The 24356-nt window shown below is 35.1% G+C and overlaps 1 protein-coding gene across 2 annotated transcripts in view; it reads right to left on the reverse strand.

Annotated features, from left to right (window-relative positions):
• Nucleotides 1-1958: 1958 nt before the first annotated feature.
• zgc:154075 (Gfo/Idh/MocA family oxidoreductase) overlaps nucleotides 1959-24356 on the reverse strand; it is a 33174-nt gene continuing 10776 nt past the window's right edge. Inside the window, exons 1-14 of one of the 2 annotated variants that reach the window (XM_049462889.1) lie at nucleotides 17802-18048; nucleotides 15059-15163; nucleotides 14896-14980; nucleotides 14726-14799; nucleotides 13476-13535; nucleotides 11650-11757; nucleotides 11483-11539; nucleotides 9957-10087; nucleotides 9801-9855; nucleotides 9410-9502; nucleotides 9153-9287; nucleotides 3611-3712; nucleotides 3359-3520; nucleotides 1959-2444 (exon numbers count right to left, since the gene is read on the reverse strand). In XM_049462889.1, coding sequence (XP_049318846.1) covers nucleotides 2319-2444; nucleotides 3359-3520; nucleotides 3611-3712; nucleotides 9153-9287; nucleotides 9410-9502; nucleotides 9801-9855; nucleotides 9957-10087; nucleotides 11483-11539; nucleotides 11650-11757; nucleotides 13476-13535; nucleotides 14726-14799; nucleotides 14896-14980; nucleotides 15059-15151 — 1281 coding nt within the window. In that variant the 5' untranslated portion in view covers nucleotides 15152-15163; nucleotides 17802-18048 and the 3' untranslated portion in view covers nucleotides 1959-2318. Of the gene's footprint in view, nucleotides 2445-3358; nucleotides 3521-3610; nucleotides 3713-9152; nucleotides 9288-9409; nucleotides 9503-9800; nucleotides 9856-9956; nucleotides 10088-11482; nucleotides 11540-11649; nucleotides 11758-13475; nucleotides 13536-14725; nucleotides 14800-14895; nucleotides 14981-15058; nucleotides 15164-17801; nucleotides 18049-24356 lie in introns of those variants that run through there. The other variant, XM_049462888.1, reaches the window with a different exon arrangement.

Below are 24356 nucleotides of genomic sequence, written 5' to 3' on the forward strand. Positions count from 1 at the left end.
CAGAAATCAAACTCTGTTAAAGTTTAGCTACAACCAGATCCCTGGATAGACCAAACATCAGTAGATAAACTAAAGGAGCTTCAGAGAAAACATCAAAACCAAGTTAGACTGAAGGGCCTTAAAGGTTACTTGGCTGAACCTGAAGACACCTTATAAAACTTATGCCAATTCTGCCCCCTGCAGGATTTGGACTATTACTACAATCCCACAGTAACTGCTACCACCAGTTGGGTCAGATGAGTCCGTCACAGTGCCATTTTTGTCCCCAGGAAATTACATGTTAAATTTGCACACAAAATAACTTGTAACTAATAACATAAAAATGAATGAGTGACAGTAACAGGAGTCAGTGCCAGTAACTGGAGTGAGTTTTAGTAACAGGAAAGAGTATTGTCCCCTGGTTTATTTGATTTATTAATGTGAATATTAGTAAATGTAAACCACTTTTTCCATTTCAGTTTGGTTCATTATTTATCAATTTATTTAATAAATTGCAGGATGATACATTTTATCAATTTCAGGTCTTCTTGAAAAGATAAAAATGTGCATGCTCGTATGGTATTTTTTTGTCATAAATATAAATTGTTTAACCTTCTGCCTGAGTTAGACCAGTTCATGTTTTGAATAGTTAAATATAAGTTATTAGATTCAAAGTTTAAAAAAAGTTTAAAGAAAGACAGACAGAAGTGAGAAAAATGTGCAAAGAGTATAAAAACTTTGGTAGAACAGTGTATTAGATGGTTTTAAATAGCCAATTATCAATTTTCAAAGCAAAAGTGCAAAACGTTTAAAACCCATTAACCTGTGTGAACAACTGGTTCCACTATGTACTGTTACATTATAATCTCAGAGTGTTATGTGATGTAACATATGTAAAAAGATTTCTATTTACTGGAATGGTGAAATCTCTCTCCTGTTAAATTTTACCAAAAATACACTGATGTCTTTGTACTAAAAAGGGGAGTACCATGTGTTTGTGTTACTAATCCAACATAAACAAGCACAGCTTAGTTCCATTAACCAACTGACAGCTGACTTTCAGAGCAGTTCCTGCAGAGGACGGCTGCTCATCCAGAGTTCAAAGTCTGCAAAACCACCCAGCTTTATATAACACATGTTCTCCACTGACCGCAGGTCTAATGTCTAAACTGCTCTGACCAGAAACTGTGTTGGCCCAGTTTCCCAAAAGTAGTAGAGTATAATGCTTTTTGGCACGTTCTGTTCCACATTCTGTGTTTTTAAGTTTTGTATTGCTTTTCAGAAAAAGGTCTGTTTACTGTATTATTTAATTAGTTCTAAACACAGATTGAGGGCCATCAGGATCACATATACTAAATATACTAAATAATTTTGTTTTAAATCACAGAATTGTTCACAGTTATGCTCCTATAATGCCAAATTCCATTTTCCTTGAAAGCAGAACAAATCTCAGATAAAAAAATTATGTTCACATAGTGAACATCAAAATATAAATTGTTTAAAAAGATTTTCAAAAGGAAATTTCCTTTTAAGAACAGTTGCTGAAAAGGTTCCTGCTAAAAAAATCCTGGTGCTGGTTGACCAGTTTGGTCAAGATTTGTTGTATTGGTTGTCTAACTTAATTAGGCTGCTTATACTTGTAGACCTGTTAAATCATTAAATTCAATACATTATAATATAAGCTAAATTTTATATTATGCAGAACACAGTGCAGAGCCTGCTTACTTCTCTACTATTTAAAGACACACATAAAACATTGTGAAACATTACATTACATTTGGCAGACGCTTTTGTCCAAAGCGACTTACAATAGTGAAGTACAAAAGTAATAGAAGGTAAAAACATCTTTATATAGGGCCTAAAGGAGGTCAAAGGGAAGTAATGCGATAGAGGAGTGAAGGAGGGCAAGAAGGAAATGAGGTTAGAAGTAGTTAGTGTGTTAGAGGTGTTAGATGAGTAAGTGCTCTTTGAAACAAATGCAGTGTAAATTAACTACATCTTTATTTTTAGAATTACATTCATTTATGATGGTTTATCTTTGATTCTACGTGAAATTGTTACATAGGACTGCCTACAAACATTTAAGATCATTACTACAGATACGCCACATAAAATTCATTTTACATAATATAAAAAATCAGTAGAAAAATCACAATAAAATCTGATAAACTGAAAACAAATTAATTTCTGTTGTCACTGTCTTGCCCCAACAAAAAATAGTGCACTTTATTTCTAATACAAACTTGTAAAAATGATCAGGAATGTCCTGTATTTTACACATTAAAACAGGTAAAGTAAAGTTGGTGTAGATCCTTCATATACCAGTGTTCTTCTCACTTTTAGTCATGATCAGTTCCACAGAACACCACCCTGTTCTCTAGACGGGAACGTTCAGCCTCGAATACCAGTCTGTGACTCTCTAACGTCTCCTTCGGTCCGGACTTGATCAGCTGTGGATCTTCATTCTATGTCAGTTAAAAAGGACAGACATACAGTGGTTAGAACTTTAAGACAAATATATATCATTTTTTAAAGATATAAGTAAAAATTGATGTGGATGTGATTCTGTAGAGTTAATCGCTTAGGATCATTATCACCCACTGCGCTGTCCACTATGGGTGGTAATGCCTTCTATGATGTATTCCTGGTACACATGAAACACTGTGAATCCAGGAATGTTAAATGCCCACACAACTTAATGAGGTAATGGAATGTCTCCTTTATCTGGCAACACACTTTTCTCTTATAACTCAAGTCACCTTGCCATAAGTGTTCAATGTATACAAGATGACACCTCAAAAGTTACAACACTTCAGGGTCAATTTACATACTGCTGTTCCAGGATATGTCAGTGTATATACTAACGCATTCCAAAAATTAGAATATCATTAAAAAAGTTACTTAATTTCAGTAATTCGGTTCAAAATGTAAAAACTCATATATTGTATAGATGTATTACACACAGAGTGATCTATTTTAAGCGTTTGTTTCTTTTATTATTGATTATGGCTTACAGCCAATGAAAACCCAAACATCATGTCATCTTCTGGTGTTGTTCCACTGTGTTATATGAAGTCTAAAGTAAGTGCAGTGTTTTCCTGGGAAATCTTACAGCACTTCATGCTTCCCTCTGCTGACAACTTTTATGGAGATGGGGATTTTAATTTCCAGCAGGACTTGGCACACTGCGCACACTGCCAAAAGTTCCAATTGGTCTTATATAATATTCAAATTTTCTGAGACACTGATTTTTGGGTTTTCATTTATTTCATATTACATTTACAATGATATTCAATTTTTTGGGAAGCACTAGTACACTTATTAATACTTATGTTAGTAGCATGGTGTGCATGTGTTAGATTGAAAGTATGTAACTAACCGCAACAGCTGAAATGAAGGCAGAGACAAGGTGATAATCTGCCACCCCATGACCACCGGTGTTGAAGTTTCCAGGTGCGCTTTTAGGCACTGTATAATCTGTGGTCTTCTGTGTAAGAAAGTCGAACACTTGGAGATTCTTTCCATTGCAGGTCAGCTCCCCCTGTGGGACAAACAGAAAAATGTCAATTACTACTCAACACTAAAATCATTGACAATATAACAAAACATATAATCACCCTACTCTACCTACCCGGCTGCCTTGAATACTCGTTTTACGGTTGCATATTTCTTCTGTAAACGCCACCATGCTAAAAGAAGCAGTGAGGCCTCCTTCAAACTCCATGTTCACAACCTGAAGAGAAAGGAAAAAATTAGAGCATATGGTGGGCCTTCAATGTATACCTCTTAAATCCTTTATATAGCCCTAATCAGATGGAATTAGTTTCGCAGGGGGTTCTGGGGTAATTTTCTCTTTTACGAAGGGTCCTCTGTGATTTTATTCCTGTCCGGAACGACCATGTATGTGTGTTTCTCAGACGTCCTCTGAAAAAATTACAGGCTGAATAACCTACTGTTACAAACTCCACAGTCCTCCGGTAATTTTAGTCCCGTCCGGACAGACATCTTTCAGTTTCGTCATCTCGTATAATAACATAGCTACTTGTCCACTGCCACGCACTGTAGTTAAACTTTGGGTGCACGTTTCCACGGAGATCCATGTAAACACAAAAGCGAGTAGAAATGGAGGAGCTACTGAACCCTGGATGCAAGAGTTTCACTGAAAAGAAGTGTGAAATATTTTTTACAGACGTCCCCCTGAGAAACCAATACCGTCCAGATAGGGCTTATGACTATATTAACAAAGCTTTATTTAAGCCATTTCACACTTTCTGGCAAAATTATTTTAGTGTTGTGGGTGGTACGGTGGCTTAGTTGTTAGCACATTCCACTCCCAGCACTGTGTTTTCTTGGGTTCAAGTCCCTATCTGGGTGGAGTTTGCATGTTCTCCCTGTGTCTGCGTGGGTTTCCTTAGGGGACTCTACTTTCCTCCCACAGTCCAAAAACATAGAGATCAGGGGCCTCATGTACTAAAGGTGCGTACGCACAAAAACATTGCGTACGCCATATTTCACGCTCACGGTCTGATGTACTAAATTTGACTTGAACGTGTGAAAGTGCGTTCCCCCACGGAAGTTTTGTTTTGGGCGTACGCCTTTTTTTTGTGCGTATGTATTGTGTTTTCGTCATTTGGCGACACTTAGAGGCGATGCATTGAAATTACAACTATTAAGATATCCTTTATGCACACATTGAAGTAAGCATTATTGGGTAAAATAAAGTAAATTAATCAGACAGTTTCATTGTCTTACAGAAATAATCGTTTAACGTGTTTCCACTTAGCCTAGATCAGGTTTGCGCTGGAGTTGTTGGAGATGCAGCGTTGGCATTACTGGAAAATACTGCTAATGGCCGAATTCATTGAGCGCGCATTTTCCGTGACCATTATGTTTTTTTGGCCCATGATGATGACTGGCTTATAAGCAGTTTTAGATTTCCAAGAGCATAAGAAAACAAGCTGAGTGCGTGACGTGTGTCTTTTTGGTAGGCAACTCATTTAAAGCATTTAAATGAAAGCATTTATCTTAGAATAATAAAACTTAAAACATGGGTAATTATACGCTATGCGTATATAATTAGGGGTTCGAGCACGTAGTGCTAGAAACCCTATTGTAATTGTTCCGATTATTATAGTTCTTATTCTTTTTCTGCCATAGAAGTGATTGGGCAGAAGAAACCGTAAGGCCTACAGGGCTGAGACTTGGTCATATGGTAGTACTTCTCACCGCTACTCATATTCAAAAGATGAGCCCGATCGGCCTCAAGGGGGCGCTTTGGCGAAGGTCAACGAGTTTGGCCTCGTAACTCCTACGCCCTGATAGCTAAATTCTTGCATTATATGATTCCTTGGTTAATGGCAAATCAAAAAGGTCAATAGAACCACTAAGCTCCGCCCACTTAGATTTTTTGCTATTTAGCATAATATGCAAAACCTACTTTTGAGAACTTGTCCTAGGGTCATTGACTAATCCTGTCATATTTGGTGTCAAACAACTCAGCAGAGTCCCATTCTCAATAATTATTAAAAAAATCTTGAAATTTGCAAACAGTATGGCCGCCATATGCAAATTAATCTTACCGTGGCACACCCAAATTTACTTTAACAGCTGTAACTTTTGAATGCTTAAACCGACACTAATGCCACTTTAGACCTTTGATGGCAACATGATTCTGAGGTAGCATGTCAATCTGTGTAGACATACGCCCCCAGGGGGCGGAGCCAAAGCTAACAATCTGTTTCTCAGGAACCGTACGAGCTATCAAGCTCCCGTTTGGCATGTATCATCTATGGCCTATTACCAAATGATTCACTGAAGAAAAATTTGATATGCAAATTTTTGTGATCGCTATTAGCCAATCAGATTCCAGCAAGCTTTTGACAGGCTAAACAATGACCAGTCAGGACGATACTTATACCCTACATGTATATGAGGGCCTTCTATCATCCATTAAAATATGGCATTGATTGGCCTCAAGGGGGCGCTATAGCAGAAAATCAGTTATATCTAAAGGTACAAGTGGCCTAGGCTTGTTATTCTTTTTTAGTTGTATACTTTGCTGTAGCCTTTACAACTTTGTAATTACATGTGTTTACCAAAAATGCAAAGATTTTCATCAGTGGCCAAAAGCGTAAAAATTGCTCTTTTCGAACTTGTCTTTAAGTCCTTAATCAATCAAAACAAATTTGGTCTTGATGCAATCTTGAGACCCTGTAGGTAAATAATTATCAAAAAAATCTTGACATTTTAACTATTTGAGGCCCATAAACCTTGATCAAACATGTACGTGAAAGCCTTTTCAGATTTATTTGGCCAAAACTCTGTCAAAGTTTAAAACATGCCAAAACTGTTGAAGCTACTAATTAACAATGACATTTGAAGTACATCTGCCAAGTATGAGCCAAATAAGTCTTCAGTAGGCTCTACAGTGCAAAAATAACTATTTTCAATTTATTCTATTTATCGCTATTTTCCAACCTAAATGGACAGAAGACAGGAACCTTTCACCCTATCAACACACAAATTTATACACATATATAGACTGATAATCTGATCTTGATTGCAAATTTTCAGCCAAATCGGACATGTTTTGCCTCTACAACGGCTGGAAAACTACATCGATTTTGTAGGCCTCAAGCCTGTATTATCGCTTTTTTCAAATGTAAATGGACAGAAGTCAGGAACCTTTGACCCTATTGACACAGAAATTGACATACTTATATAGACTGATATTGTGATTTTGATTGCAAATTTGAGCCAAATCAGATATTTTTTGCCTCTAATATGGCCAAAGAGCAACAGCCATTTTGTAGGCCATAAGCCTGTATTATCACTTTTTTCAAACCTAAATGGTCAGAAGTCAGGAACCTTTGACCCTATCAACACACAAATTTACCTACATGTATATACAGACCACTTGATCATGAGTACCAATTTGGAGCCCAATCGGACTTTTCTTCTCTTTTTAATAAATAGAAACACACTGATAGGGAATGTTCTGTCTTTCTGATAGAGTGATAGATTTCCAGCAGGTTATATGTGGTCTCTTGCTGCGCTCTGGCGGTCATTTGGTGAAACAGTTACAGGTGAATTATTCTAAATAAAAGCTCTGCTGAACTTATTTAATCTTGCTTGTCTTGCTTAATTGAACATCTCTATCCTTCTTGGTCATGCTGGTCAGCCACCTGGGTCATTCTTGTTTATGCTCCACCCAATTTTTTTTTTTAATTTGCATAATATGCAAAACCTACTTTTGAGAACTTGTCTTTGCCTCCTTGTCCAATCATGACATGTTTGGTGTCAAACAGTTCAGCAGAGCTTACTCCTCAATAATTATTAAACAAAATCTTTAAATTTATAAACAATATGGCCGCCATATGCAAATTAGTTTTTCCATGGTGCAGTAAAATGTCTTTAACACTTATAACTTTTGAATGCTTAACCTGAAACTAATACCACTTCAGTCCTTTGATCATTACATGACTCTCAGATACCCTGTCAGTTTAAGTAGACATACACACCCAGGGGGCGGGGCCAATGCTCGATAGCTGTTTCTCTAGAACCATACAAGCGATCAAGGTCATCCTTGCCAATTATCATCTATGGCCCATGCACTAATGGTACACCAAATGAAAATTTGATATGGACACTTTTGTGGTCACTATAAGCCAATCACATTCCAGTAAGCTTTTGACAGGCTAAATGTTAATCAGGTCAAAACTTATACACTATTATTGATATTATTGGTTATTGATATGTGCCCTTTTATGCCTCACTGCTAGGCTCTCCAAATGCCCACTAGAGTGCAGCAAGAGACCACATAAAACCTGCTGAACACTACAGCACAATTTATCAATGCATTTCAACTAGTTTACTCACACCAATCATCTAGCATTGTCATTATGGTCTTTATGGTCACGCTGTTCACCTAGCTTGGTTATGCTGCCCATCCAGCTAGGTAATTCTGGTCATTCACATTGGTCATTATGGTCCTGCTGGTCATTCAGCTTTGTCATTATAGCAATGCTGGTCATCCAGCTTGGTCATACTGGCCAAACACCTTTGCCATGCTGGTCATCCAGTTTGGTGATGCCGGTCAACCAGCAACATGTTTTAAGCCTAACTGGCCTCCAGGGGCCTCTTTGACTGTAAAGCTCGAACCCCGTAAATCGCCGCTTGCGGCTATATTATTATTATTATTATTATTATTATTATTATTATTAATAATAATAATAATAATAATAATAATAATAATATTATTATTAATAATAATAATAATAATAATAATAATAATATAACATTATACTCTGAGTAATTGAGGGAGGAGTCGTGGCAAGTGTGCTGCTTTCGTGCATTTGCGCTTGATTTCAAGTTGATTGTGATGTACTAAGAGAAAGTACGTGGAATTCTGCCTACGCACGGTTTGATAAATCCGGATTTTTTGTGCGTACGGAACTTTTCAGATCTGAGCGTACGGAACATTTTAGTAGGAAGTCCACGCAAGTCTTAGTACATGAGGCCCCAGGTAAATTGGATACTCTAAAATTACCCAGAATACCTTAAATTGATCTGGTGTGTTTGTATGTGAATGTATGTATGACCAAAATATGGATTTGCACTCTGTCCTGGGTAAATGCTGTCTGTAGTGCCTGATGCAGTCTTTCAAATGGGCGGTTGTTTCTGGTTGAGAGTATGCTGTGCGCTATTGAAGTGTGTGTGGATGAGTGCTGATTATAAATCATTGTTTTTAAAACAGGATTGTATAGCATCTTGGGTTTTTAGAAAGGCACTTTATAACTAACTTTATTCATTTATCATTTCAGTCTGACAGTTCTGCTTTGCATTGTGTAAAATTACTTTTTTCATTTTTTTATGTGTAAAGTTGCTAATTTGAACATACAAATAGCATTTCTCTCTAATAACAATAATCTACACACTCCAGTCAGAATATAATGACCACCTTCTTGTATCTACATTCGCTGTCCATCTTATTAGCTCCACTGACAATACAGGAGTATATTGTAGATCTGTCATTACAAATTGTAGTCTTTTTATTTCTCTGCATACTGTATTATACCCTCACATCACCACCATGTCAGTGTCACTGCAGTGCTGCGAATCACCCACCACACAAATAATACCTCAGTATATAGAGTATATACAGCATAACTCACCTGATTTGAGCACACATCGTTGTCACACTCATAGACACATCTTCCATAGGGCCCAGTTTTCAAGGCCTCAGTTACTGACTCAATGTCAGGAACAGAAGTGGGGCACACTACTGACACTGGCCATCTTACCCAGCCCTAAAATACATTTAAAATTAAGAATAGAAATCCAATACTGATTATTATCCACAAACCTTTAGACAAAATTTTAATTCAGAGAGTATTTGGAATGTTATGTAAATGGGCTACAGTAATATTACCTGTTTAACTCTGTCCAGGTAGATTTTTTTTGCAGAATATGGGCAGCCACTCTCTACAGAACAGTCTAAGCACCGACTGGAAGCCCCTGAAGGCTAAATAAAAAAAGTGGTCAATTTAAGTATAGAACTACAAAGACCCTGAAATAACATAGTGTATTTTTTGCAGATAAAAGGGACTGGGTATTTTTTTATTTAGGTAAAAAAAAGGGATTATAACCAGATAGTATGTAGACCTGATAGTATCTGGAGCTCACCAGTTATTATCTGGTGCTTAATGCATAGTTTTTTAGTGTTTACCAGTTAGTATCTCATTAACATCGCCCTTTTACCTGATAAAAATACACCATGTTCTTTCAAATGCTGTGTACAGATCATTAAGCTGAAAACGTACCTTGTTTTCTTTACGGAAATGGCTGAGGGACCCAAATGATGAAACTTTTAAACACCTGTGAACCATAAGTGAAAACTTAATGAATTGTCCTTAAAAGTTACTTTTAAAATAGTGTCTTCAAATATGCTAAAACTAGTAAATACATCTGTTCAATACTTGCGTTCTCCAGCCCAGTGATGAATCAGGTCCAGGTCATGGCAGGATTTGGCTAAAAGAGCAAATGAGCTTTCGGCTTCATTCCTCCAGTTCCCTCTCACAAAAGAGTGAGCAAAGTGATAGTACCCCACCTGACAACACAACAGAGATGCAGTTAGTTTGCAGAAGAAAGTTAATTTAGATGTCATTCTAATAGATTAGAATTTACAGGGTACCCATGGCTGCCACAGCCTCAGGGTCAAGCATTTGACCCATCACATTTAAAAGCACTGTTGTGATGCCCAACCTCTTTTTAATTAAATGAAATCTGTTTAAAATCCTCCTCTCTTTACAACCACATGGACCACTGACTGATAAACACGAACAGTCAAACTTAGCAACACAACCAATAAAAAAAATATATTAGTCTGAAACTGTGTTAATCTGTTTAATTTATATTAAATGCTGATCTCCTGTTTTTTATGATCTACAGTTTAATCATACAACATCCAATAAGCCATAATTCTGGAGATGGAAACACCCTGTTGAGAAGAAAGATCAAGAGAGAAGTGCCAGACAGATTAGAGCTAACAGAAAGGTTACAGTGACTCATAAAACCACTCTGAATAATTTTGGAGAGCAGACAAGCACCTCAGAACGAACAACATCTTGAAAGATTTGAGGTGGATGGGCTCCAACTAGAAATGAAATGAAACTTAAAAAGATTTTTGGCCAAAACTGAGACTGAATAAAAATGAGACTGAATAAACATATGGCTGTTTTTCGCAGCTTTAAAATAAATCAAATATACTAAATGTTTTTTTATCATGCTTTAACACATTAAAAATACTTAACAGTGAACATGTTCTTCTTCTATTAATGTCCAAGAAGACTTATCAGAAAACAACAATTTGGTTTGGTATAAATAATTTGGTGTTTTTCCATTTTTGGCCAAATAATTATAGTTGCCAGATATTGTATCCACTGCTAACTCCAACAGCAGAAGAGCACAGTTTCTGTCAGTCAAGAACAGAAAGCTGAGGCTGCAGTCTGAACAGGCTCATCAAAACTGGAAAGTTTAAGACTAAAAAGCAAATAGAGGCTGTAAAGGCTGGTTTATGCTTTTGCATCGAGTCAAAGCATGGTCTACAGCTTAGCCTATGTGAGTGCCTTGCTATGCACTGCTTTCATGTGTCTGTGTCGCGCTGTAGTTTAAGCAGCAAAGACAGGAGGACTGTGTGGGTGGGAACACAAGGCTTTGTGGACCAATCACAGCCATAGTTACATTCTTAGAGAGGTGTGTGACAGACTACAGCATAGTTTGGACGCAGAAGTATAAATTGGTCTTAATGCAGAGATTATTAACCCTGCTTCTGGAGAGCTACCTTTAGCAGATCAATTCCACCTGATCCATCTCCAGGAGATTTGGGATGGTAGCTATCCAGCTATCCTAAGCTGTATTACTCAAGTATTCCTAATAAAGGCACAGTGAAGGGTTATTTAAGGCAGGTTAAAAGCATAAATTAGTAGTCCCATTTATCTCTTACCGGTTCAAAGTGCTGAATATGGAACACTTCTCCAACAGCTCCATTGTCAATGAGCTCCTAAAAGAAGAACAATCAGATCGGAACAAAACAGACAAATCAGAGCACACATCAGTCATTTTACTCACTCATCCAATATCATAAAAGTGCAGAAACTTAAATAAACACACCTTAATTTGGCTGATGACAGGGTCATATCGGAGAACGTGACACACTGTTAGAATTACACCACTCTGAATGCAAGCTTCTGCAATCTGCGTGCAGTCCTCTAGAGTCACCTGCAGAGAGAAACCAGCCCTTTATAGTCCAAAACAAAAGTCATACTGATATTGAGTCAACACCCATATATTCTTTAGATCTTTTCAGTAAAACAGCTGCACTCAGATTTCCCTTGAAAGCAACCAAAACAGGGTTTAAACACACCAAGCAATGTGATCAGATTTCAACAACATTTAGAGACAAAATTACATCAGCTGCAAGACAATACTTCCCCTCTCCCAGTTAGACGATTCATTGCCTGTTTAAAAGGCTTCTTGCAATAGTTTGGCAGTATGATAATAAGCAACATAAGCATTAATGTGCAATTTATACCAAAAAAAAGCAGATCAGATCTCAATCTGGTCACACTGAAGAAAGATTTTTAGTGAGAAATTTAAACAAACTTGAACAAAATATATACAGATACAATATAGACATTAATTGTAATGTTTCTGTCACAGCAAACTCACAAGAGAAGTTTTTGTACAGCACCAAAACAATTCACGTCGTTTACAGATAAAAAAAAAAAAATGTGTTTTAAACTTGGGAAAGTGGCCATGTTACTGAAGGCCTTGTTTTTAGGGGCAGTAATTAAGGCTACCCTTGTAAAAGAAAAGTGCACTTAAGTATATTTTTAAAAGTACACTTAACATGGAAAAGTAAATACTTTTAAAATTAAAATGAATACATACTTAAATTCATAATAAATGTACAATGTCGAAAGACCTTCAAGCAACGTAAGTATATTTCAATTGTAATTAAGCTCTATTTAAATACAACATAAAAGCATTAGCTTGTGCTTTTGAGTGTTTTTTGTAGAACTTCTGCGAAATTTAGGTATGTGTTTTTAAACATAATTTTTAAAATACTGTAAATGTACTACTTTGCATTTGATGCACATATTGTGTACACATTAATTCTACTGCAAAAAAACAACAAAAAAGCATTTTTAATAACTGCAAAAAAAAAAAAAAACTAAAAAGAATTTTAACAACACTAAAAGGCACTAGCAGTATTTAATTCCACTAAATATATATATATATATATATATATATATATATATATATATATATATATATATATATATATATTATCAACACAACATTTAATTTAAAGCATATTGCTTAAAAATATATTATATGGAAATAACGAGAAAATATATTTAATGTGTAAAAATGTGTAAGTATATTAAATTGAAAATGTTCATTTACATAATTGGAACATACCTTTAATGCCCTTAACAATACTTTTTTTTTCACAAGGGTAATCATAGATTATATTTTGCTTACAATGGAAAACCCCCAATCAAAATGCTGCATGCAGACCAAGACTAGGCTTGATATCTGTCTGAGAAACTGCCCCTTAGAATTTAGTATAAGCAGCCTTATTACGTTTTATTGTGTCCACTTTTATGCAACAATATCATATAACGACTTCAAGGCTATCAGTCTAACTGAAGTTAAACAAACAAAAAAACTGTGTCCTGTTTATGTGGAAGGAATGATATGACATGAGATATAATTATGTTTACTTGGAGAGGCTAAAGACAGTCATGTTATGTGATTTCTCTGTCAGTCACAACATGGAAGCTTACATTTACTGAATCAAAGTTTTCCCAAACTGATTATTCCTATGTGCCACCTGTTCTAACTTCGTAGAATTTGTTTTGGTCCTCAGAGAACTAAAAAAAAAGGAGCTGAATTCTCAGAACAGTATTGTTTGCAAAAGGATCACTTACAGCCATTGGCTTCTCTAGCAGTATATGATATCCCTTTTTCGCCAGGGCCACTGCAGGATCCTGGAAAACAGAGATTATCTATAAACAAGTGCAGATGGTGCAACAGTATTGTGCTTTCAAGGTTCAAGTTAATAAATACAACAGCTCAAAATAAAATAATTTACCTTTTACTTTTGTATGAAATGTATGGTCTTCATAAGAGTACTGTGACTTTTGGCCCTTAAAGTGACTTATTGAATATTTATCATATTTAAAAGGCTTCCAACTCACACATAATTCACAATTTTCCAGCTTAATCACTCTTTATTGTCACTAATTATTTTCTGTCATGGATGTGTCTACCCTGTCATAGCAAGCTATAGGACAAATGGAAAACATATTGTTTACATTATTTAAATTACCTCAATAATTTACCATGACAGGGTGGACAGCTTAAAGAGGTACTAAACCCTAAACTATATCTTTTTCATTTAGCTTAGCTCAAATGTGTTCCTTTGCAGTTATGAAACATACCAGTGCTTACAATCGTTTTTACGCTTTATTGCCTTCACCTTTATTGCCTTTATTTCCACCTCTGTAGCACACCTTCAAAAGTTCAACTGTGCTATATGCGAGTATGATATGTCTGTGTACTGGAGAAGTCCAACCATCTGCATCTTACCACTATCAGAGGCACACTGCTCCGCCCCTAAACCCATACATCACCCAGTGCTCTCTCCAAACTATTTATTTTGTGTTTTTTCTTTCGTTTGTTTTTTTCAAATTTGACCTGTGGGTGGTGTTAGCTAAAATCAGGGGGTTTAGTTACTTTTTAATATTTACCTTATATTAAAATATACATAATAATAATAATAATAATAATAATAATAATAATAATATAAATATTAGGTGGGATTATTATTCTTAAAATAAAACAAAGTGAAGGTTGCAATGTCACTGATGTCAGTGGTTACTTTCTTAAAGGGGAGGTGTTATCCTAAAATGACAGGATGGACAAGGCTTGATATACTTTCTAAATTATTAAAATAACATCTTTACAATGTAAAAAATATCATGAAAAATAATTAGTGTTAAGAAAACTGTATAAACTGTACAAAAAGTGCGATAAATTGATGGTTAATATTCCTCTATATTAACAATAATGTGTTTATTCAGATCAAATCTTGAGAAATGTATTGTTTCATTGTGTTCATATAAATTAAGACTATGCTGCACACAAAAGAAGCAAAACAATAGAAAAAATGACAAACCTTATGCAGGCGATCAGGAGTGCAGATAAAAACTGCATCTGCAAACTTCTCTCTCTCTGCCACACAGTGCCAGTCTGCAAACACCACAGTGATACGTTTTAAATCATCAGATGAGATGAATATTAATGAGATGATATAAAGAACTCTGAAAGAAGAGGCTAACCCTTTACCATCAAATGTGTTTTCTTCAGCAACTTTATGACGTTTCTGGAGCTTCGTTCGTGCAAAAGCTCTCGGGTCTGCAATCCCTACAACCTACAGTGAAGAGGATCTGACAGTTATAGTGATAAAGAAAGGTTTACACAAATAAAAACAGTAAATAGTCAGACATACCTGCATAAGTTCAGGATGGAAGGAGGCAAAGTCGGAGTAGGTCTCACCCCGACTCCCCGCCCCAACCACAATGACTTTAACAGGGGACGCCATGTTATCAGCAGTCTAAAATACAGAAAAAAAGGTTCTGTCTGTTACTGAAGAAATGTTTCTGACACTGTATGGAATCAATTTGGTTTTATTTATTTTTTTAATAATGGATATTTAAAAGTAAAATGCTTGTAATTATTGTATTGTATTTTGTATCTTATTCTTCCTGTAGTAAAAATCCAGTTTGGGAGTAAAATAAATTATATTTGGCGGACATAATTTTCTTCTCATAGGCACGTAGTGAAAATGAGAATAGTGTGAATTAGGGGTGTACTATTCTACACAATAATATCATCCTTATTTTTAATAATAAAAAATCCATATTGTGATAATAATTATATTCTGTCTTGAAAGCAGCATATTGTGTATTTGTTTTGTTGTTAATCATGGTACTGTAAATCTTTAAGGGTATTTTGTTTGTATATTTGTTTATGTTTGAAGTTACATGCATAAACACTTCAGCATTGTGAAATATTTGTATAAAATTATTTTATTTGTATGTTTTATTATTTATTTAGATACATTGTTATTATTGTTATAAGCAAATTGTATGTCAATTTTATTCATATAATATAAGGTAAATTATCTTAACCATATTTAAAAAATAAATAAATAAATAAAAAAGGCTTCGAAACTTTAAACAGACAAAATTGCAACCAAAGTGAAGTTTTAACAGAGGTTAGACAGTTCCTTCTGAGTAACACTTTAACCCTGGACTGTGTTTACTGCACTAAACTGATGCAACACTGTGTCACTGAGAGAATTCTTGACCTCACACACAAACTTATAACAATACAGATTTTACTGGCGTTTCAGAAGACTTCTAAAAGCCTGTTTGATTCAGGTAACATATAGTTTAGAAAAAACTATTAAACTATTTATACAGCTTAGGTCATTTTTAAGCTGTACATTCATAACCATCTACTTCCCACAGACACTGATGTCTGAATGCCACAGGTAATATGTATGCTTTGTTGTTTCTGATTTAGGCATTCCTCAGTTTATTAAAACAGAAGCTTAAAAACCTCAGGCAACACAAAACCCACCTACCCCTCTCCCTAATTCATACATTCAGACTGAACTGGGGCTGAGGGATAAAAGGGATATGAGTAAAAAATATGAGAGATTGAAAAGAAGTGGCAATATACAATATGGCACTGTACATTCATTACTGCCCCTTTAATAGTGATGTTTCTACAGCATAATTTGCAAAGTCTGTACTCTCTCCCTCCAGAAAGACAACCTATGCAAGTACCTAGCAGGTGCGATATTACAATATTGTCATGGTTGTATAAAATATATTTGATTCATATTTATATAACTTGGTATCTCTAACAAGCTGAAAACCCCATATTGTTTTATATGCATTAAAAACTGGATGTTTAAATGGTTGCTTGCCTGGTGGTTAGTAAAATGTTATTGCTTACACCGGTAGAAAATATTCTGTAGGTGATTCAATACAGTAACAAGAACCTCTTTTCAGCATTAATGAACCTTTTTTCCGCTTAAAATGTCTACCAGTGACACATTCTTATGTATGTCCTGGTATCTTTCTTACTGTTCTATACTGCTAAAAGAAAAAAATGTGCTTCTGCATTTTTTTTAATGTTGTACACTAGGCCAGTCAAAATAACCAATTTTTTGGACAACATATTTGTTTTCAGAAATAACTGCAATAAACAATAGTATTGTGAATGTATGTTAATTTTATGCCACTTAAAAAAATCTATATAATAGCATTAGAATGTAACTGCACTCTCTTAAAGAGCAATTAGCATTATCTAAGCATATTCTGATATTTGAATTGGAATATTGAAAAGGTAATTATGCAAGTAATGCACTAAAAATTCAGCAGTCAAAATGATTGAGCCAGAAAATGTAAAAAAATCACTTAATTTAAGTTATATTGTGCTTTACTGGTATGGTGTTAAATATAAATATTACATAATTTAATAAATAAAAACATCTATATATTAATAAGATAAGATAAAAAAATAAATTCAGGCTATTAAATGTATGCAATGGTGTAAAAGAGGCAAGATTTAAACCCTGCAAAAAAACAACTCAGCAAAAAAGTGTTGAGGTTATGTGGATGTATTGTATGATAATTAAATAACGTAGGTTATTGTGACAGGTCAATTTATTGTACACAATTATATATTTTTAATTATACTGTACATTATTAAAAGCATGTTTAGGTAGGTAGCTAGTCACATAAAGTCCTGGTAAATGCAGTATAGGATAGATTACTACAAAGAGTCAGAATTACAAAACAGTACTCTTTATCCAGCTGTTTAAATAAACATTTATCCAAAAGCAGTGTGTAAGACTGGTGGAGGAGAACATGCCCAGACGCAAATGAATGCTCTAAATGACAATATTTCTATTTGGAGTTGTCCGTAGTTTATAGAATAAAACATAAATGTTTATTTTACTCAAACATATACTTATAAATAGCAAAATCGGAGAAACTGATTCAGAAGCTGAACTGGTCATTTTTTTCCAGAGCTGAATATATACATAAATATGCAATGGCTTTATGAGCATTGATAATGATTATGTATTTAAAAGGCTACATAAGAATTAGCATTGTATATACAGTTATGAAAAAGGACTTACACTGATTTACCTAATCTAGCTAACATTAACTTACCTCTCTCTCCTCACAGCTCCTGTTTCTGCATTATTACACAGCGCTAATGAACAGCTCCAGCTCAGACTGTTGGGGTGCGTCTCAAACTGAATCAGCTACCTCAGGCACTTGCTGACTATAGATAGGGGACTTAAAGTGGGCGTTCTGATGAAGCTTGTCACTTGTAACTGTTTCGAGTCCAACACGCGAACAATAGAAGGTATCAGTACACGCTAAACAATGCCAGAATCCTGTTAACTATTATCTAGCTCTTAGAGATTAATACAACGCAGTAATCTCAGCTCGCAGGATGAAATGCATGCACACAATACACATTATTTAGGCACCTTCCTGCCTTAAAGTGCTCCCTGACTAGGCTTGATGTGTTGCATTTCAGACACAGCCATTAGATCCGCTGCTCCCACCTACTTCCTCGTTCACGTCACATCGAGTGTCACGAGACACCGCGTGAGGAGGGGATAGACCAGCGTGGAGAGCATGGAGAGATTAATAATAATAATAATAATAATAATAATAATAATAATAATAATAATAATAATAATAATAATAAACGTGTCTACCAGCGGTTTACTAAAACGCTAAATCCACAGAATTATAATTTTATTCCAAATTTTCATTTCGTTTTGATTACTGCAAACAGCACAGAAATATATGCATTCACAGTAAATATGTTTCTGTGGTGCTACACCCGCTGGCACACCAACTAGCACACGTACATTAATACACAATCGGCACACCAAACTGCAATCTTAAAGAAGCTGGCACACCAACTGGCAAAAAATCCAACACACCAAGTGGCACATCTTACAAAAGCCAGTACATCGACCGGCACATCTTTTAAAAAATCCGGTGTTACACCGTTTTCTGTGACCGTCGGGTTTTGTGACCACAGAGGGCGCTACTTCACAGTTTCTGTTCACGGGCACGAGCGCGCTGCGTAGACTGCGTAAGCTACGCGGACTCGCTTTATTTTCTCTTTCTGCTGCTGTCGAACGATGAAAAAAGGGTGTTTACATTTTTATGTTGTCTATAAATAAAATAAATGATCTTGAACATGAACGTTTCATTATTAATTCTCTGCATTTTCACGTCGTATGAAGAAAGTAGGGGGGGGGGGGGGGGGGGTGCACTGCAAAATACAAGCTTTTTCCCTAAACAAACCAAAACGTCAGAACCAGTAAAATATTAGATAAAACAGAAAACTGAGTAACACTAAGAAAATGTTTACTTTTATCCAATTACTTTTATGTTGAGTAGTATTGCAAAACAGAAGAAAATAGATTATCTCATACTTTACACCTGTTCTATTATGCTAAACATACATTAGATAATGTGTATCATATTTAAACTGATCTAAAAATTATTCAAATGGTAGTTATAATGCCCTATCCGATGTTAAAAGATTCCATTTTAATTCCATTTATTAAAAGGGTTAGGTTATTTTTTCATTGTTTTCTGTTATTTTGGAGACAAAATGGGCTGATACTTGATTCAACTGTAAAAATGTGCCTTTGTCAGGTCCTATCTTAAACATGAGTTATAAAGTTTTTTTTGTGAGAGTGAGGCAATCACTGGCCTTTACTCAAACTCTGACATCTGACATCAGAATATGTGACACTATTCATCTCCGTGTAAAACCAACCAAATCTTCACTCACTATTCCTTCACATTTTCAGCTTTACAAAACATTTATTACTGGACTTGATCGTAATGCTTTAGAATAGGGGTCATACTTTCTGACAGCTGGTATCAAAATATGTGACCCTATACCATCTTTATTAAATATAGTTTAAAACTTACCACATTTTCTCAGATTACTCACCATTCCTTCACCTTTTCAGCTACACAAAACATTAGTTACTGGACTTGACCATAATGCCTTAGAATAGGGGTCACACTTTCTGACAGCTGGTATCAGAATATGTGACCCTATACCATCTATACTAAATATAGTGTAAAACAAACCAAATACTGTCAGATTACTCACCATTCCTTCACCTTTTCAGCTATACAAAACATTTATTACTGGAATTGACCATAATGATTTAGAATAGGGGTCACACTTTCTGACAGCTGGTATCAAAATATGTGACCCTATGCCATCTTTATTAAATATAGTGTAAAACTAACCAAATCTTCTCAGATTACTCACTATTCCTTCACCTTTTCAGCTACACAAAACATTTATTACTGGACTTGACCATAATGCTTTAGAATAGGGGTCACACTTTCTGACAGCTGGTATCAGAATATGTGACCCTATACCATCTCTATTTAAAACTGTGTAAAGCTAACCACATTTTCTCAGATTACTCACTATTACTTCACCTTTTCAGCTTCACAAAATATTTATTACTGGACTTGACCATAATGATTTAGAATAGGGGTCACACTTTCTGACAGCTGGTATCAGAATATGTGACCCTATACCATCTCTATTAAATATAGTGCAAAACCAACCAAATACTGTCAGATTACTCACTATTCCTTCACCTTTTCAGCTACACAAAACATTTATTACTGGACTTGACCATAATGCTTTAGAATAGGGGTCACACTTTCTGACAGCTGGTATCAGAATATGTGACCCTATACCATCTCTATTTAAAACTGTGTAAAGCTAACCACATTTTCTCAGATTACTCACTATTACTTCACCTTTTCAGCTTCACAAAATATTTATTACTGGACTTGACCATAATGATTTAGAATAGGGGTCACACTTTCTGACAGCTGGTATCAGAATATGTGACCCTATACCATCTCTATTAAATATAGTGCAAAACCAACCAAATACTGTCAGATTACTCACTATTACTTCACCTTTTCAGCTACACAAAACATTTATTACTGGACTTGACCATAATGCTTTAGAATAGGGGTCACACTTTCTGACAGCTGGTATCAGAATATGTGACCCTATACCATCTCTATTAAATATAGTGCAAAACCAACCAAATACTGTCAGATTACTCACTATTACTTCACCTTTTCAGCTATACAAAATATTTATTACTGGACTTGACCATAATGATTTAGAATAGGGGTCACACTTTCTGACAGCTGGTATCAGAATATGTGACCCTATACCATCTCTATTAAATATAGTGCAAAACCAACCAAATACTGTCAGATTACTCACTATTCCTTCACCTTTTCAGCTACACAAAACATTTATTACTGGACTTGACCATAATGCTTTAGAATAGGGGTCACACTTTCTGACAGCTGGTATCAGAATATGTGACCCTATACCATCTCTATTTAAAACTGTGTAAAGCTAACCACATTTTCTCAGATTACTCACTATTACTTCACCTTTTCAGCTTCACAAAATATTTATTACTGGACTTGACCATAATGATTTAGAATAGGGGTCACACTTTCTGACAGCTGGTATCAGAATATGTGACCCTATACCATCTCTATTAAATATAGTGCAAAACCAACCAAATACTGTCAGATTACTCACTATTACTTCACCTTTTCAGCTATACAAAATATTTATTACTGGACTTGACCATAATGATTTAGAATAGGGGTCACACTTTCTGACAGCTGGTATCAGAATATGTGACCCTATACCATCTCCACATACAATAGTGTAAAACCAATAAAATCTTCTCAGATTACTCACTATTACTTCACCTTTTCAGCTATACAAAACATTTATTACTGGACTTGACCATAATGATTTAGAATAGGGGTCACACTTTCTGACAGCGGGCATCAGAATATGTGACCCTATTCCATCTTCATTTAAAATTGTGTGAAACCAATTAAATCTTTTCAAATCTTTTCAAATCAGTTTACTCAGCATTCCTTCACTTAGTCCTTTCAATCTGTTTCTTAGGCATTAAAATAATAATAATAATAATAATAATAATAATAATAATAATAATAATAATAATAATAATAATAATAATAATAATAATTTTTAAGTGTGTGAGAACACTAATATTTAAGAAGAAAATGTGTAATATATTGATTGTTTACACTTGCAGTGCATGGACATTAAACGTAGGGTTGGGGGAGGGGCTGTTTTCCCCCATCATGCTCTGTAACTGATGTTTTTTTTTAGTTGTGGTCAAGTTAGCTAGTTTCGGATTACGGTATACGGTACATGGATTGATTTTATTATGGACTCCAAAACTGCCAAAGAAATCAGAGAATTTCTTCTCACTGGCAAATACCCTGATGTTTTTGATAAGCATCAGAGGTACATACTGAGACGGAGGGCATCCAATTTCTGCATCACTGGTAAGGATACAGGCCATTAACATACTTCAAAATGGTTATTTTGTTAGTGATACTAATTATTGTCTGTAATATGTGCCTGCATATGTTGTAGAAACGTCAGTCATGATGATTTCTGTTGACTTCTTTAGACAACGAACTGTACTACATAAGACACAGGGGAACCGAAAAAGAGTGCAAGGTGAAGGTGGTGTGTAGTGCGGCAGAGGCTGATGCTCTCTTTGTCGAGTTTCACAGTAGTGGAATCGGAGCTCACTGTGGGCAAATAAAGACAAGGGATGCAATCTCTCAAAGATTCTACTGGCCTGGCATGTCTGGGGATATTGAGAAATGGGTATGTTTATATATTTAATCATGTTGAGTTGCAATTACTTCTTACTTCAGCAAATCAACTGTGGGATCGTATTATGTTTATCTATTCATATTTTGATATAGGTGTCACAGTGCACAGTTTGCCAGAAAAACAAGAGAGATATAAAGGCCAGCACGGAATACAAGCCGATCAAGGTATACACTTACATCAGTTGCTAAATAACACTTGCATATTTAATCCTTGTGAGTACTTAAAATACCCCTTTTTTATCTGGCACACTTGTGGGCCTCATCCTTGCCTTTGTTTTGGCCCAGTTGTGACTGAGTCTTCTGGCCCATATATTTTCAAGTAAATAAAATGAACAAATGTGACAGTATACTACCTATACTATAATACCTTTTTAAATTATATTGTCAAGTTAGATTTAGACACTGATTGAGCAGTCACGAAAGGAGCCAAATTATTTACTCAAGTCCTCTGATGTGTTTTTTTTTTCTCTTTTATTTGTTCTAGTATACAGTAACAGTAGTCATAATGAAGTAGGAGATTTTTCTACAATTGTTGGCTACATATCAGGGTCAGGACTGTACAAATTTACAAAATATGCTCCTCACATTACTTAAATTGTCTTCACCCTGACATGTGAAGCATTGGCATTGTGTTGTAAAATACAATTTTTGCAAATCACTTGTGACATTTTTTTATTATTATTAATCATAGGTTGTAAAAGAGTCTGCACACAATTACCAAAGATAGGTTATACTGATGTTTATACTTACTAAAAAGATACCATACTGACTGTAGGTTTCATAAATCTATTGATTGTTAAATAAATCAATTTTGTCACTATCAAAAATGCTAAATATTTGTTCTTATTCCTGATTGATTCAATAATCAATGCTGGAATTTAAATCTGTATGTATGTTTGTATGTATTATTATGGTCAGGTTTTTACTAGTTTCTGTTCTTTTCCTACAATGAATATTATAAATGTATATATGTATGTTTTTGCCTTTTTTGACAGACCAAAGTTCCATTTGAATTGGTGGGAATGGATCTCATCGGCAAGCTTGTGAAGACAGAGCAAAACCACCAGTACATATGTGTCATAATTGACTATTGTACTAGGTGGACTCAGGCATATGCACTAAAATCAAAGTCTGCAGAAGAGGTCACACAGAGCATTTTGAAATTTGTCTACCAATTTGAAGTGCCAAAACGGATTCTGACTGACCAAGGTAGAGAATTTGTCAATGCTGTGAGTATTTTTATTCCTTTATGATTATTTTACAGTTTTTCTCTGTCCCTTTAGAGCAGATTAACATTTAATTTCTCAAAAATATTAATTAATTTTCACATCATCTAATCAATTGTGCTCATCACAGAAACCATTTGTCATAATTTTACAGAAACAGCAAATGCTTTGGAGTGCAATTGCAAATGATTTTGTACAGCTGTCTGCTGTCATGTAGATCGCAATATATTATACTTTACTGTGCTGGACTGTCCTACCCCTCCATCCTAAACATCTAGCCATTAGTTCACTTCATATCTCCTTAAATTCAAATTAGTTAAAGCAGTTGTCCAGACCTGAGAATCCGATTTTATACATTTCTATTAGATATTTTGGATAAATATTAGTAGAATTGTGCCTTTTAGCAATGAAGGAAATTTTTTTGGTATGTTTCAGATAAAATAAGGGCCACATATGATCAATCCTGGCCCTACATTGGCAAAGGCCAATTAAAGGATGGCCTTAAACTGACAAAGCGCAGTGCTCTGATAGTTCTGTCTGCCAATCTGTCTAATGTGTGTTGTAAATCCTTTTCAACCGATATTCATTAACACAATACAAGATAGTTAATGTTCCAACAGATAAACTTTATTTTATTATTTATTTTTTATTATTTATGTTGTCAGAACCAGGCGGGAGGACAATAGATTTATTATACTGAAGACGTAGGTGTCAGGCAGGCACGGGGTCA

Source organism: Astyanax mexicanus, chromosome 13, assembly GCF_023375975.1.
Source record: "Astyanax mexicanus isolate ESR-SI-001 chromosome 13, AstMex3_surface, whole genome shotgun sequence".
NCBI classification, from domain to species: domain Eukaryota; kingdom Metazoa; phylum Chordata; class Actinopteri; order Characiformes; family Acestrorhamphidae; genus Astyanax; species Astyanax mexicanus.